Raw genomic sequence first — 13,767 nt, 5'->3', positions numbered from 1 at the left:
TTTCTTTAGACCCTGGACTGAGGGACAAAACTGACGCTGCCAGAGAAAACTCACGCGGTCACGGGGAAAACCTACCAAGTGCTTAAGGCAGCGGCGGGATTTGAACGCGTGCCGCATGGTCTGTAAAGCGCTGTGTTTACCAGCATTCCGTGCCGACCATTGCTCCTTGCGCTGACAGCTCAACCTACGGTCCTCAGTATATTAAGGCTGGAGGAAAGGTAACTTCTGGTTTGGTTGACTTGGGGATGAATTGGTAGTGGACAGTGAGGAAGGTTTTCAAAGCTTGTACAAGAATCTGGACTAGCTGGAAAAATGGGCTGAAAATGGCAGTTTAATACACACAAGTGTGAGTTATTGCACTTTGGAAGGAAAAACCAAGGTAGAACATACAAGGTAAATGATAGGGCACTGAGGAGTGCAGTGGAACAGAGGGATCTAGGAATACAGATACAAAATTCCCTAAAAGTGGCCTCACAGGTAGATAGGGTAGTAAAGAGAGCTTTTGATAAAGTGGCCTTTATAAATCAAAGTACTGAGTATACGAGTTGGAATGTTATGATGAGGTTGAGTAAGGCATTGGTGATGCAGAATTTAGAGTATCGTGTGCAGTTTTGGTCACCGAATTACAGGAAGGATATTAATTAGGTTGAAAGAGTGCAGAGAAGGTTTACAATGATGTTGCTGAGACTTGAGAAACTGAGTTACAGAGAAAGGTTGAATAGGTTAGGACTTTATTCCCTGGAGCGTAGGAGAATGAGGGGTGATTTGATAGAGGTGTACAAAATTATGATGGGTATAGATAGAGTGAATGCAAGCAGGCCTTTTCCACTGAGGCTAGCGGAGAGAAAAAAACAGACGACATGGGCAGAGGTGAAGGGGGAAAAGTTTAAAGGGAGCATTAGGGGAGGCTTCTTCACACAGAGAGTAGTGGGAGTGTGGAATGAGCTGCCAGATGAAGTGTTAAATGCGGGCTCACTTTGAACATTTAAGAAAAACTTGGACAGGTACATGGACGAGAGGAGTATGGAGGGTATGGTCCAGGTGCAGGTCAGTGAGACTAGGCAGAAAAATGGTTCGGCACAGCCAAGAAGGCCCAAAGGCCTGTTTCTCTACTGTAATGTTCTATGGTTCTATGGACAATTTTATGGATATGAATGAGGTGAGGCTGAACTTGGAGTACTGTGTGCAATTTTGGTCACCAAATTACAGGAAGGATATCAATAAGGTTGAAAGAGTGCCGAGAAGGTTTACAAGGATGTTACTGGGACTTGAGAAACTGAGTTACAGAGAAAGGTTGAATAGGTTAGAACTTTATATCCTGGAGCGTAGAAGAACAAGGGGAGACTCGATAGAGGTATATAAAATTATGATGGGTGTAGATAGAGTCAATGCAAGCATTCTTTTCCCACTGAGGCTAGGGAAGATAAAAAACAGAGGACTCTTAAAAAAATTAAACTTAGTTGTATAATTTATCGTAATTACTTTTTTAAACATACTTGGAGTGATCCATGTTTTCACTTTGGAAAAATAAAGGCATTATTTTTTTTTTAAATTTATTTAAAGTTAGACATTTTTTACCAAAAATATTTAAGTCATTTTTCTTACATATTGGAGGCCGACTTGTTAGATACTATAATTAATATGAACCCCTCGATGAAAGGTTCTATTGGAAGAATTTATATTTTATTATTATAATGGGATAAGCGTCCTTTACTTAGTTATAAACAAGACTGGGAGAAGGAGCTCAATTTGACTTTTATACGGGAGGATTGGACGCAGATTCTGAAGCTGGTTAACTCTTCTTCGATCTGTGCTAGTCATTAACTGATTCAATTTAAAATTGTACATGGTTACCATTTGACGAAGGAGAGACTTTCTAAGAAATTTCCCAATGTTGACAAGTATTGTGATAGATGTAAAACGGAGATAGCTGCACTGAGACAAATGTTCAATATTAAAGCAGTTTTGGAAGTCAGTCTTTTCGACTATTTCAAAAGCACTCAGAATCAACTTGCAACCTAATAAATTGACGGTGCTTTTTGGAATAATTTCTCTAAATATCCATGGTATTTCTGTGTCTGACCAACATGTTGTTGCGTTTGTTGCATTTATAGCTAGGAGGGCCAACTTGTTGAAATGGAAGGATATATCAGCTCCTACTTTGTCACAATGGTTCTCTCAAGTGATGCTGTGTCTTAGCTTGGAGAAAATTAGAAGTCGAAACTTTGAACCTTGATTTGATTTTGATAAGAGATGGGGCTCATTCGCTCGTTATTATCATTTCAGTTAACTAACAGATTTCCTCCACGATCCAAGTGTAATTTTTTTTTGATATACCTTTTTTCTTGTTGGCGTTTTGATGTTTATTTTAGAAGCTTTTTATATGACGCATGGCTCCGGGGTTGTACCTCCAATGGGTTTCTTTTTTCCCCTCACTTTTCTTGCTCAGTAGGTTTTTTTTAATTCACAAAAATTTTCAATCTTTAAGATAATTTCTTCTTTTTTGAGGCATTGTAAGTGTTGTTACTTCAATGTACGTGTGCTATTTTTTAATAATAGTAATAATAATAATAATAATAATGATGATGATGATGATGATTTGAAAAGAAGGAAAACAGAGGACATGGGTTAAGGGCGAAGTTGGTATAGTTTAAAGGGAACATTATTTGGGGCTTCACACAGAGAGTGATGGGAGTGTGGAATGAGTTGCCAGGTGAAGTGGGAAATGCGGGGTCACTTTTAATATTTAATAAAATCTTGGACAGGTACCAAGATAAGAGATGCATGTGTCATAAGGTGGGCGTTGAGAGCGGACACAAATGCAAGACCCAGACACTGAAGTGCTAGGGACAGGACTAGATGTGTCAAGAAAGAAAATGAAATGGGGTAGAAGCAACGCCGGACAAGACACAGGCCCTGGACGAAACTAGGATACAGGGCCTGGGCTAGGACTAGATTAGGAAAGCTGGACCTGGACGAGGAACTACGAACTTGGAACTTGGATAAGGACTCCGAGCCAAAGACTGGACAGGGACCGGGAACCTAGTTCTTGACTCGGGCTCGGACTCCAGATGTAGGTGAGGACAAGACGGGCTAGGCAAAAGGACTGGACGTGGAGTGGGGTGGGGGTGCAGGACGCGGGACTCCTGGGCTGGATCAGAGACTCCTGGGCTGTATGAGGACATGAAGCTCAACTTGGACTTGAGAGACTGGAACACAGAGCCTTGGTCTTGGAAGACAGGAACGCAGAACAGAGAGCTTTGGTCTTGGGAGACAGGAACGCAGCACACCCCTTGGGACCCAGGACCCCTCCTTGGGAACAAGACGTAGGGCCGGGACCCATACACAGAAAGCTGAACACGACGAGACATTTCCCAGGTCTTTATTCTTTGGAGCGTAGAAGGTTGAGGGGGGACTTGATAGAGGCATTTAAAATTATGGGGGGGGGATAGATAGAGTTGATGTTGGTAGGCTTTTTCCATTGAGAGTAGGGGAGATTCACACAAGAGGACATGAGTTGACAGTTACGGGGCAAAAGTATCAAGGCAACACGAGGGGGAACATCTTTGCTCAGAAAGTGGTAGCTGTGTGGAACGAGCTTCCAGTAGAAGTGGTAGGGGCAGCTTTGATATTGTCATAAAATAATGGATAGATATATGGACAGGAAAGGAATGGAGGGTTATGGGCTGAGTGCAGGTCGATGGGACTAGGTATGAGAAAGCATCGGCACGGGCTAGAAGGGCCGAGATAGCCTGTTTCCGTGCTGTAATTATTTTATGGTTATATCGTTACTAGGTAGCGGCAAAAGGCCGGACCTACCTAGTGAAGGTGAGGACACAAAGAAACAGTTCCAAACAACGAAAGACGGTTCCTTAGCTGGACACAGCAAGGCTCCGGTCTGGCCCAGGCGGTAGGACTTGACGGTGAGAATAGGCGAGGGAACAGGCGGGACTCCAGGCGAGAGGTAGCAGGCAGGGCTCCAGCCAAGGGCTACAGAAAGCAAGGGAATGTAAGGGAACAGTCCAGCCTCTGGGTAACGGCAAATACGGCCTTGCTTACCCAACGGAGGCAAGGACAGGAAGGGGCAGATCCAGGATACTGACAAGACGAACCAGCACCTACGCTCGAACCCAGGGCCATTCACATTCCCAGCCCCAAGACGAGCATCAGGTGCCTATGATTAAGCCCAACTGAAACAAGGGACAGCCGGAAGACCGGAGTCTGGAGTACATGGACCGGACCGTGAAAAGGAACGCAGACTTCAAGGACCGGACCGTGACAGTATAGTCTAGTTGCAAGTCAGTAGGACTAGGCAGAAAAATGTGTCGGCACAGTCAAAAATGGCCAGAAGCCCGGTTTCTGCGCTGTAATGTTCTATGGTTCTATGATTCGATGGAAAGCATCACATAATGCAATTGAAGGCGATTTGCCGAAAGAGCAGGCAAATCAAACGATGCTAATATGAGAAAAGATGAAAGCACTAACTACCGAAGTCGTGCAAGCATTAAAGATAAATTGTAACTCTTTATACAACTCGTTGCATCCAACGGAATTTTGTCAGGTAACTTAGTGAAAAATACGGGCGAATAAATGGTAGCTTGTGTACAATTCGGCCAAACATGAGACAGATCAGATATAAAGATACGGTATAACGCTAATGGCGCGATTCTTAAAAATCTTTATGCACGGAGAGCCCTTGTGGTTCAATTCCTGAAATAACAATGTTTTTTTTTAAAGTCGTAGACAGATCGAACGGTAGGTAGATAGATGAATAGATAGATAGATAGTTATGTTTATAGATACGCTGTTGATATCAAAGAAATTTATAATGTCACAGCAATATTACAGTGCACAGATGTACAAATATACAAATATTAGCAGGGAAGTAGAATGAATAAGATGAAAACAACTTTACCTCGATCAGTCTAACAGGATGAGGGGCCATCACTTACACGTTATGTTGCCTATCGCCCTGGATAAGGTTGACTTCATGTCACGCTCTTCGGAGTAGCGCAATTATCTTAGTCTACTGCTAAAAGTGTTCCTCTGTTTACCGAAGGATGCGTGCAGAGTGTGAGGAATATTGCTGAGAACTTCGAGGGGATTCGGTATGTTTATTTTTGTTTCTGCCACAGACTGCACTGTATCCAGGTAGACTCCTATGACAGAGCCAACTTTTCAAATCGTTCGGATATGTTAAAGAGAGGCCTACATATTCCAAATGACCTCAATCTCCTCACAAAGTAGAGGCGACTCAGGCCCTTCCTGTACACAGCCTCTGTGCTGATGCACCATTCAAGTCTTTAGTCCAAGTGCACGCCCAGGTACTCGTAGGTCCTCACACCATCCGTGTCTTCTCTATCAATAGTAATAAGGAATAATGAAGGCTTATGTAACCCTGAGGTTTGGCAGGCAGCGTTAGTTTAGGGGCAGACAGTGTCTGGCCCCGCCAAACTTGTGAAATCTCGTTTGTGTGGATGCTGCGTGATGTATTATCCTGTTAAAAATCAGTAGCACGAAATATCAGACAGTGCACCATATGCAATTAACAATTGATGTTTATAATTCTGAATTTGACTGCAGGGTTAGTAAAGAAAAGCGAAAGAAAAAAAAGGTCCATTTTGATGAAATTGTCTAATGTACACGTTGGAGCTCACGGTGTTACGTCCATTAGCTCCACATCGATTTCCTCCCAGCGTCATAGACTCCCGGACCCTCACTTCAATCCCACTCCGTCCTGCAGTCTACGACCTCTCCGTTCCGGCATCTTCTCTCTCCATTTTCCGCCGAACAAAAGACTTCGAACAACTCGTACTCAGGCCCAGAACAGGGAAAAAAAAAACACTCCCTTCACCGGGCAGCGGAATATTCCAAAGCACCCGTTATCTCTGTTCACAACCCAAACATTGCTGCTACTGAAAGAAACATTTCATTAGCAGTGAATCCTTACCAAGGTTATTAAACTTAGTCTTCCTAAACTCCATCACCATCCCCTTTGCCTTACAGATGCTGAGGTGCAGATGTTTCAGCTTACACCATTTTACAAAGTACTCCACCACCGGGTCCTCCACGAGTTATATTTTGCAGCTATAAAAATATCTCCAGTTAGGCATAAAAAAAAGTTTTAGTAGAGGCATTGTTTTAAGTACACTTCTGCGTACTTAATCGGTATCTAACATCATATCTAATCAATCATACTCTAACATATATTGATTCCTGTCATCAATGTGCGCCGAATCGATCTGAGGTTGATAAAGAGGTTTAGAAGAGGGTATCTGTACCCAGACCGCAGGAATGCGGGATAACTGTGTTTTAGGTCGATTAACCACTTAAAACTACCCTCCATTATACTCACCGTTCATCATTTGTGTTTGGCACTGTTAACAGATATACCAAGAATGGGAACGTTCAAGGTGGTCTTCGTGCTGTGTTCCATCTTGCTCATGTTTCAGATGGGAACGCTTGAAATTAAGTCCACAAAATCCAAGCCTGATCATGCAAGACGCAAAGTTGCCTTTACGGACACGGGAGGACATGATGACTTCCAAAAGCGTAAACTGAGAAGTAAGTATAACATTTATCCGAAATTGGCCGATGCTGCAAATGCCATAGGACTTCCCGTGACATATGATCCCATGATTGTACGGATTGTCATATGAAGATTGCCTGATGGCCTGGGCCGGTGTTTTTAGGATTCAGATGCATGAGGGGGTGAATGAGGGGTTCTTTCTTCAGCAGTTTGAACAACAGTAGGATATCTGTCTGGAATAAAGACAGAGGCCGGGTTTCTTTGCTTGGTGTCAGATCTGGGAGATCCCGGAGGCTCAAGGCCTCCCAGATGGCCACATCTGCACCAGGTGCGTTGAGGTGCAGCTCCTCAGGGACCGCTTTAGGGTACTGGAAATTCAGCTCGATGACATTCGTCTGGAAAGGTGGAGTGAGGAGGTGATAGAGAGAAGCTATAGGCTGGTAGTCACCCCGGGACCCCAGGAGACTGAGCAGTGGGTAAAAGTCAGAAGAAGGAAGGGCAAGAGGCAGATGCTAGACAGTACCCCGGTGGCTGTCCCTCTTAACAATTAATACTCATCTTTGAGTACTGTTGGGGAAGACGGTCTCCCTGGGGGCAGCAACAGTGGACGAGCCTCTGGCACAGAGTCTGGTCCTATGGCTCAGAAAGGTAGGGAAAAGAAGAGGATGGCAGCAGTGATAGGAGACTCTATTGGGGACAGATACACGATTCTGTGGACGCAGGAAAGAAAGGAGGAAGTTAGTTTGCCTCCCAGGTGCCAGCGTCCGTGATGCTACTGATCGTATCGACGATATCTTAAAGTGGGAAGGAGAAGAGCCAGAGATCGTGGTGCATTTTGGTACCAACGACATAGACAGGAAAAGGAAGGAAGTTCTGAAAACAGACTACTACAAGGAGTTAGGAGGGAAGTTGAGAAGCAGGACCGCAAAGGTAGTAATCTCGAGATTACTGCCTGTGCCACGTGACAGTGAGTATAGGAATGGTGTGAGGTTGAGTATACATGTGTGGATGAGGGACTGGAGCAGGTGGAAAGGATTTAGTTTCTTGGATCATTGGGACCTCTTTTGGGGCAGTTGTGATCTGAACAAAAAGGACTGGTTGCGCTTCAATCCGAGGGGTTGGGCCAATATCTGGGAGGGGGGGGGGGGTGGAGAGGTTTGCTAAGGCTATTGGCGAGAGTTTAAAGTAGAATTGCTGGAGGGTGGGAACCGTACTGAAGTGACGGAGGAAAGGGAGGTTGGCTCACAAATAGAGAAAGCTTGGAGACAGCCTGATACGCAGGTGATAGAGAACGGAGTTGCTACTGCTTGTGTTGTTCGGCAGAATGTGTGGCGAATTTGCGGACAGCCCCCAACACATCCTTACAGTTAGATTAAGTTGATTGTGAACACAAACAATGCATTTTAGGTTAGGTATTAATATTGAAGCAGTAAAATGAATTCGACAGTGGCTGGATGGGAGATGCCAGAGAGTAGTGGTGGATAACTGTTTGTCAGGTTGGAGGCCTGTGACTAGTGGTGTGCCTCAGGGATCTGTACTGGTTCCAATGTTGTTTCTCATATACAAACGATTGAAGAAGGGTTTCAAAGCCTGCAGAGAGATTTAGACCAGTTAGAAGAGTGGCTGAAAATGGCAGATGGAGTTTAATGCTGAGAAGTGCGAGGTGCTACAGTTTGATCGGACTAATCAAAATATGACTTACATGGTAAATGGTAGGGAATTGAGAAATGCAGTAGAGCAGAGTGATCTAAGAGTAATGGTGCATAGTTCCCTGAAGGTGGAATCTCATGTAGATAGGATGGTGAAGAAAGCTTTCGGTATGCTGGCCTTTATAAATCAGAGCATTGAGTATAGGAGTTGGGATGTAATGTTAAAATTGTAGAAGGCATTGGTGAGGCATTTATTGTGTACAGTTCTGGTCACCGAATTACAAGAAGGATGTCATCAAAATAGAGAGAGTACAGAGGAGATTTACTAGTATGTTACCTGAGTTTCAGCACCTCAGTTACAGAGAAAGGTTGAACAAGTTAGGTCTTTATTCTCTGGAGTGTAGAAGGTTGGGGGGGGGGGGGACTTGATAGAGGTATTTAAAATTATGAGGCGGATAGATACAGTTGACGTAGATAGTTTATTTTTCTATTGAGGGTAGGGGAGATTCAAGCAAGAGGACATGATTTGAATGTTAAGGGGCAAAAGTTTAGGGGTAACACGAGGGGGAGTTTCTTTACTCAGAGAGTGGTAGCTGTGTGGAGCAAGCTTCCAGTAGAAGTTGTCGTGGCTGGTTCGATTTTGTCATTTTAAATATTGGATGGGTATATGGACCGGAAAGGAATGGAGGGTTATGGGCTCTGTGCAGATAGGTGGGACTAGGTGAGAGTAAGCGATGGGCACGGAATAGGTGGGCCGAGATGGCCTGTTTCCGTGCTGTAATTGTTATATGGTTAAATGGTTATTTTATTGCGTATTTCGATTACATGTGATAAATACCTGAATCTGAATATGTAAAAAATGAAAACACAGCAAGTACTTCTGTGGAAAGTGTTTGCAATTTCAGATCAACAACGTCATCATAATATATCCTAAATCCTCGTTCTATCTCCTCAAACGCTACCTGATCTACGGAGCTATTTCCAGTATTTTCAGTCATTGTTCACCGGTTAATTCAGTTATTATCCAGAATGACTCATGAACACTGGTCTCATGGGTATGTTACCAAAGTGTTGGTGATTTATAATATCCATGGGTATGTACACCAAAGTAACAGTCCACTGAAAAGGAAGAAGAAGGGACTGAAAGTGAAGCATTTCAAAGGAAGCATTGGCATCAAAATTTCTGCACCGACATGTGCGATCTCAGGCATTCAGCAACGAGTTGAAATGATTTATAATTAATTCAGAATCCCTCCACTGCCGCAGTTGAGCTGCGATGTTTGTTCCTAAGGACAATATCTCGCCTTGGTGAACCCACTCTGATCCATCCGTCTAACCTTATAATTCATCTGCTCCATAAAATAATCAGAACTTTCTATTTCTCAAAGAAAAACAATAAGCTAATGTGCGTGGGACTGAAAAAAAAAGTTATTTATTTACTTAGAGATGTCGCACTTCCTGTTGAATGATTTTTTTTACTGCCCAATTATACCCATGTGACTAATTAACCTACTAACCAGTACGTCTTTGGAATGCGGAAGAAAACTGGAGCACCCAGAGGATATCCATGTGGTCACGTGGAGAAGATTAAAAAAGCGCCTTACCATGCTGTGGCTGCGGCTTTCTGGTGCTAGAATAGCGTTATGCTAACCACTACACTAACATGCCAAACCTAGATAAATGCAAAGGATTGTTCAGCAGGAACAGTTATTTTAGACAGAGTGCACAGCACAAACCGGCATGAACCTATGGGCCTTTCTCCTAACCCGAAGGCATGGCAATTCAGAGCATTCAAGCTGATGATGATTCTCAGAATCAGAATCAGATTCATCATCACTCTCTTATACAATATAAAATTTGTCATTTTGTGGCAGCAGTACGGTGCAAAGACGTAAAATTACTATAAACTAAAATAATAAATAAATAGTACAAAACATAAGGATAAGAAAGTAATGTTCACGGTTCATTAACTGTTCAGCAATCGGATGGGAGATGGGAAGAAAGTGTTTCTGAATGACTGGCGGTAGGTCAAGCTTCTCCTGAATCCTATACCATCCCAGTAGTAGGAACGAAAAGAGGGCACGTGACAGGCAGTCAGGGTTCTTAGTAATGGATGCGCCTTCTTGAGACACTACCCGGTGAATTCTTGAGAGAATATCAGCAGCTTTCATGATTACTCCTAGCCACGGACTGCTATTGCGGATTAAATTTAATTATCAGTATCCTCATTAATCATCATCATTATGTGCCCCGTCGTATGCCATGGACACTTATGGTCTTCCATCTGTCTTCAATCTCTTTAGAACTTTTGCCGGTCCATTCCTTGATGTAACTCATAAGCGTCATGCACTTTTTCTTCATCAGTTTTTTTTTTCCCGTCGCTGCAAGATGTTCGAGCTTCTCTTTCCTTGGTGCGTTTCCCAGAAATTCCAGCTGCCATTTCCTGATTGATGACATCAGCTCTCCTCTTATTCCAGCCTAATCGCAGGACAATTTACAGTGATCAATGAATCAGTACGTCTTTATGAATAATGACTGTCAGAGAGAGCTGAGATGATACGTGGCCGCAATGGAATATAGACACACGGTCAATCCTAAGCTTCCAGATACAGTGACCTTTTCCAGCTATCATGCATCATCTTGAAAACAGACTACAGGAAGTTAGAAAGGAAGTTGGGAAGCAGGACCTCAAAGGTAGTAATCTCGGGATTACTGCCTGCGCCACGTGACAGTGAGTATAGCAATAGAAGATATACTGTATTAGTGGCTGAGGGATTGGAGCAGGGGGCAGGGATTCAGATCTCCGGTTCACTGGGATCACTTTTGTGGTATGTGTGACCTGTACAAAAAGGACGGGTTATCGCTTGAATCCGAGGGGGACCAATATCCTGGCAGGGAGGTATTTGCTAAGGCAATTGGGAGAGCTTAAGGTAGAATCGCTGGGGACTGGGAACCAAAATGAAGAGACGGAGGAAGAGGTGTTTGTCTCACAAATAGAGAAAGCCTGCAGACAGTATGAGAGGAAGGATACGCAGGTGACAGAGAAAGGACGTGCTCTGACCGATGGTTTGAGATGTGTCTACTTCAATGCGACGAGTATCATAAATAAAGCGGATGAGCTTAGAGCATGGATCAACACTCGAAACTATGATCTTGTGGCCATTACAGAGACTTGTATGGTTCAGGGGCAGGAGTGGCTACTTCAAGTGTCAGGCTTTAGATGTTTCAGAAAGGACAGGCAGGGAGGCAAAAGAGGTGGGTGTGTGGCACTGTTGATCAGTGATAGTGTCACGGCTGCAGAAAAGGTGGAAGTCACAGAGGGATTTTCTACGGAGTCTCTGTGGGTGGAGGTTAGGAACAGGAAGAGGTCAATAACCTTACCGGGTGTCTTTTACAGGCCGCATGATAGTAACAAGGATATCGAGCAGCAGATGGGAAAACAGATCCTGGAAAGGTGTAATAATAACAGAGTTGTCGTGATGGGAGATCTTAATTTCCCAAATTTCGATTGCCATCTCCCTAGAGCGAGAGGTTTAGATGGGGTTGAGTTGCAGAAAAGGAGGGGTTGCCTATGGAGTATTTATGGGTGGAGGATAGGAATGGGAAGGATTCGATAACTCATCTGGGTGTTTTTTATAGATCACCCAATGGTAACAGGGACATCGGGGAGCAGATAGGGAGACTGATTCTGCAACAGAGTAATAACAGGGTTGTTGTGGTGGAATATTTTAATTTCCCAAATAATGATCGGCATCTCCCGAGAGCGAGGGAATAAGATGGGGTTGAGTCTGTTATGTGTGTTCCGGCAGGTTCATGACACACTATGTAAGTAAGCCTACAAGAGGAGAGGCTGTACTTGATCTGGTATTTGGAAATGAACCTGGTCAGGTGTCCGATTTCTTAGTGGGAGAGCATTTGGAAGATAGTGATCATACTTCTATTTCCTTCACCATAGCATTGGAGAGGGATAGGAACAGGCAATTCAGGGAAGCGTTTAATTGGAGTAAGGGGGACTATGAGAGTATCATGCAGGAACTTGGAAGCATAAATTGGAAACAGATGTTCTCGAGGAAAAGTACGGAAGAAATGTAGCAAATGTTCAGGGGATATTTCCGAGAGGTTCTGAGTAATTAAGTACCAATTGAACATTGAAAGTATGGCAGGGTACAGGAACTGTGGTGTATAAAGACTGTTGTCAATCTAGTCAAGGAGAAAAGAAAAGCCTACGAAAGGTTCAATAAACTAGATAATGATAGGAATCTAGAAGATTATAAGGCTAGCAGGAAGGAGCTCAAGATAGAAATTAAGAGAGCCAGAAGGGGCCATGAGAAGGCCTTGGTGGACAGGATTAAGGAAAACCCCAAGGCATTCAACAAGGATGTGAAGACCAAGAGGATACGATGTGAGGCAATAAGACCAATTAAGTGTGACAGTGGAAAATTGCGTATGGAACCGGAGGAAAGAGCAGAGGTACTTAATGAATACATTTCTTCAGTTCTCACTACATGAAAGCGTCTTGGCGTTGTTAGGATGACTTGCAGCTGATGGAAAAGATTTAGAATGTAGATACTAAGGAGAGGATGTGCTGGACCTTCTGGAAAGCACCACCACCGGACGGAATGTACCCCAGCTTGCTGTGGGAAGCGAGGGGGCAGATAGCTGAGCAGCTGACAATGATTCTTGCAGAATCAGTGAGGACAGGAGAGGTTCCAGAGGATTGGAGGTCTACGGATGTTGTTCCTTTATTCAAGAAAGGGAGTATGGATAGCCCGGGCCAGTGAGTCTTACTTCAGTGGTTCGTAAGTTGATGGAGAAGATCCTAAGAGGCAGGAATTATGAGCATTTGGAGGGGCATTATCTGATTAGGAAGAGTCAGCATGGCTTTGTCAAAGGGAGGTCATGCCCTACGAGCCTGATTGAATCTTTTGGGGATGTGACTAAACACTTTAATGAAGGAAGAACGGGAGATGTACTGTAAATGGATTTTAGCAAGGCTTTTGATAAGGTACCCTATGCAAAGCTTATTGAGAAAGTAAGGAGACATGGGATCCAAGGTGATGTTGCTTTGTGTATCCAGTACTGGCTTGCCCACACAAGATAAAGAGCGTTTGTAGATGGGTCATATTCTGCATGGAGGCCGGTGACCACTGGTGTGCCGTAGGGATCTATTCCGGGACCCTTACTGTTAGTGATTTTAATAAATGACCTGGATGAGCAAGTAGAAGGATCGTTCAGTAAATTTGATGTTGAAAATGTGTGGAGGGCTCTCAGAGGTTACAATGGGACATTGTAGGGGTGCAGAACTGGGCTGAGAAGTGACAGATGGAGTTCAACCCAGATAAGTGTGAGGTGTTTCATTTTGGTGGGTCAAATGTAATGGTAGAATATAGCATTAATGGTAAGACTCCTGGCAGTGTGGAGGATCGGAGGGTTCTTGGAGTCCGTGTCCATAGGACACTCAAAGATGCTACAGGTTTGTTCTGTGTTTAAGAAGGCATACGGTGCATTGGTCTTCATCAATCGTGGGATTGAGTTTAAGAGCCGAGAGATAACGTTTCAGCTATATAGGACGCCGGACAGACCCCAATT

The 13,767-nt window shown here is 43.8% G+C and overlaps 1 protein-coding gene across 1 annotated transcript in view; it reads left to right on the top strand.

Annotated features, from left to right (window-relative positions):
- Positions 1-13,767, top strand: part of LOC140722861 (uncharacterized) — a 118,100-nt gene that overhangs the window by 12,933 nt on the left and 91,400 nt on the right. The window contains exon 3 of the mRNA XM_073037501.1: positions 6,388-6,564. Within this exon, the coding sequence (XP_072893602.1) occupies positions 6,399-6,564 (166 nt within the window). The 5' untranslated portion in view covers positions 6,388-6,398. The remainder of the gene's footprint in view (positions 1-6,387; positions 6,565-13,767) is intronic.

The sequence above is a fragment of the Hemitrygon akajei genome, unplaced genomic scaffold, assembly GCF_048418815.1.
Source record: "Hemitrygon akajei unplaced genomic scaffold, sHemAka1.3 Scf000091, whole genome shotgun sequence".
In the NCBI taxonomy this organism is placed as follows: Eukaryota; Metazoa; Chordata; class Chondrichthyes; order Myliobatiformes; family Dasyatidae; genus Hemitrygon; species Hemitrygon akajei.
This window is presented reverse-complemented; position numbering and strand designations above follow the sequence as displayed.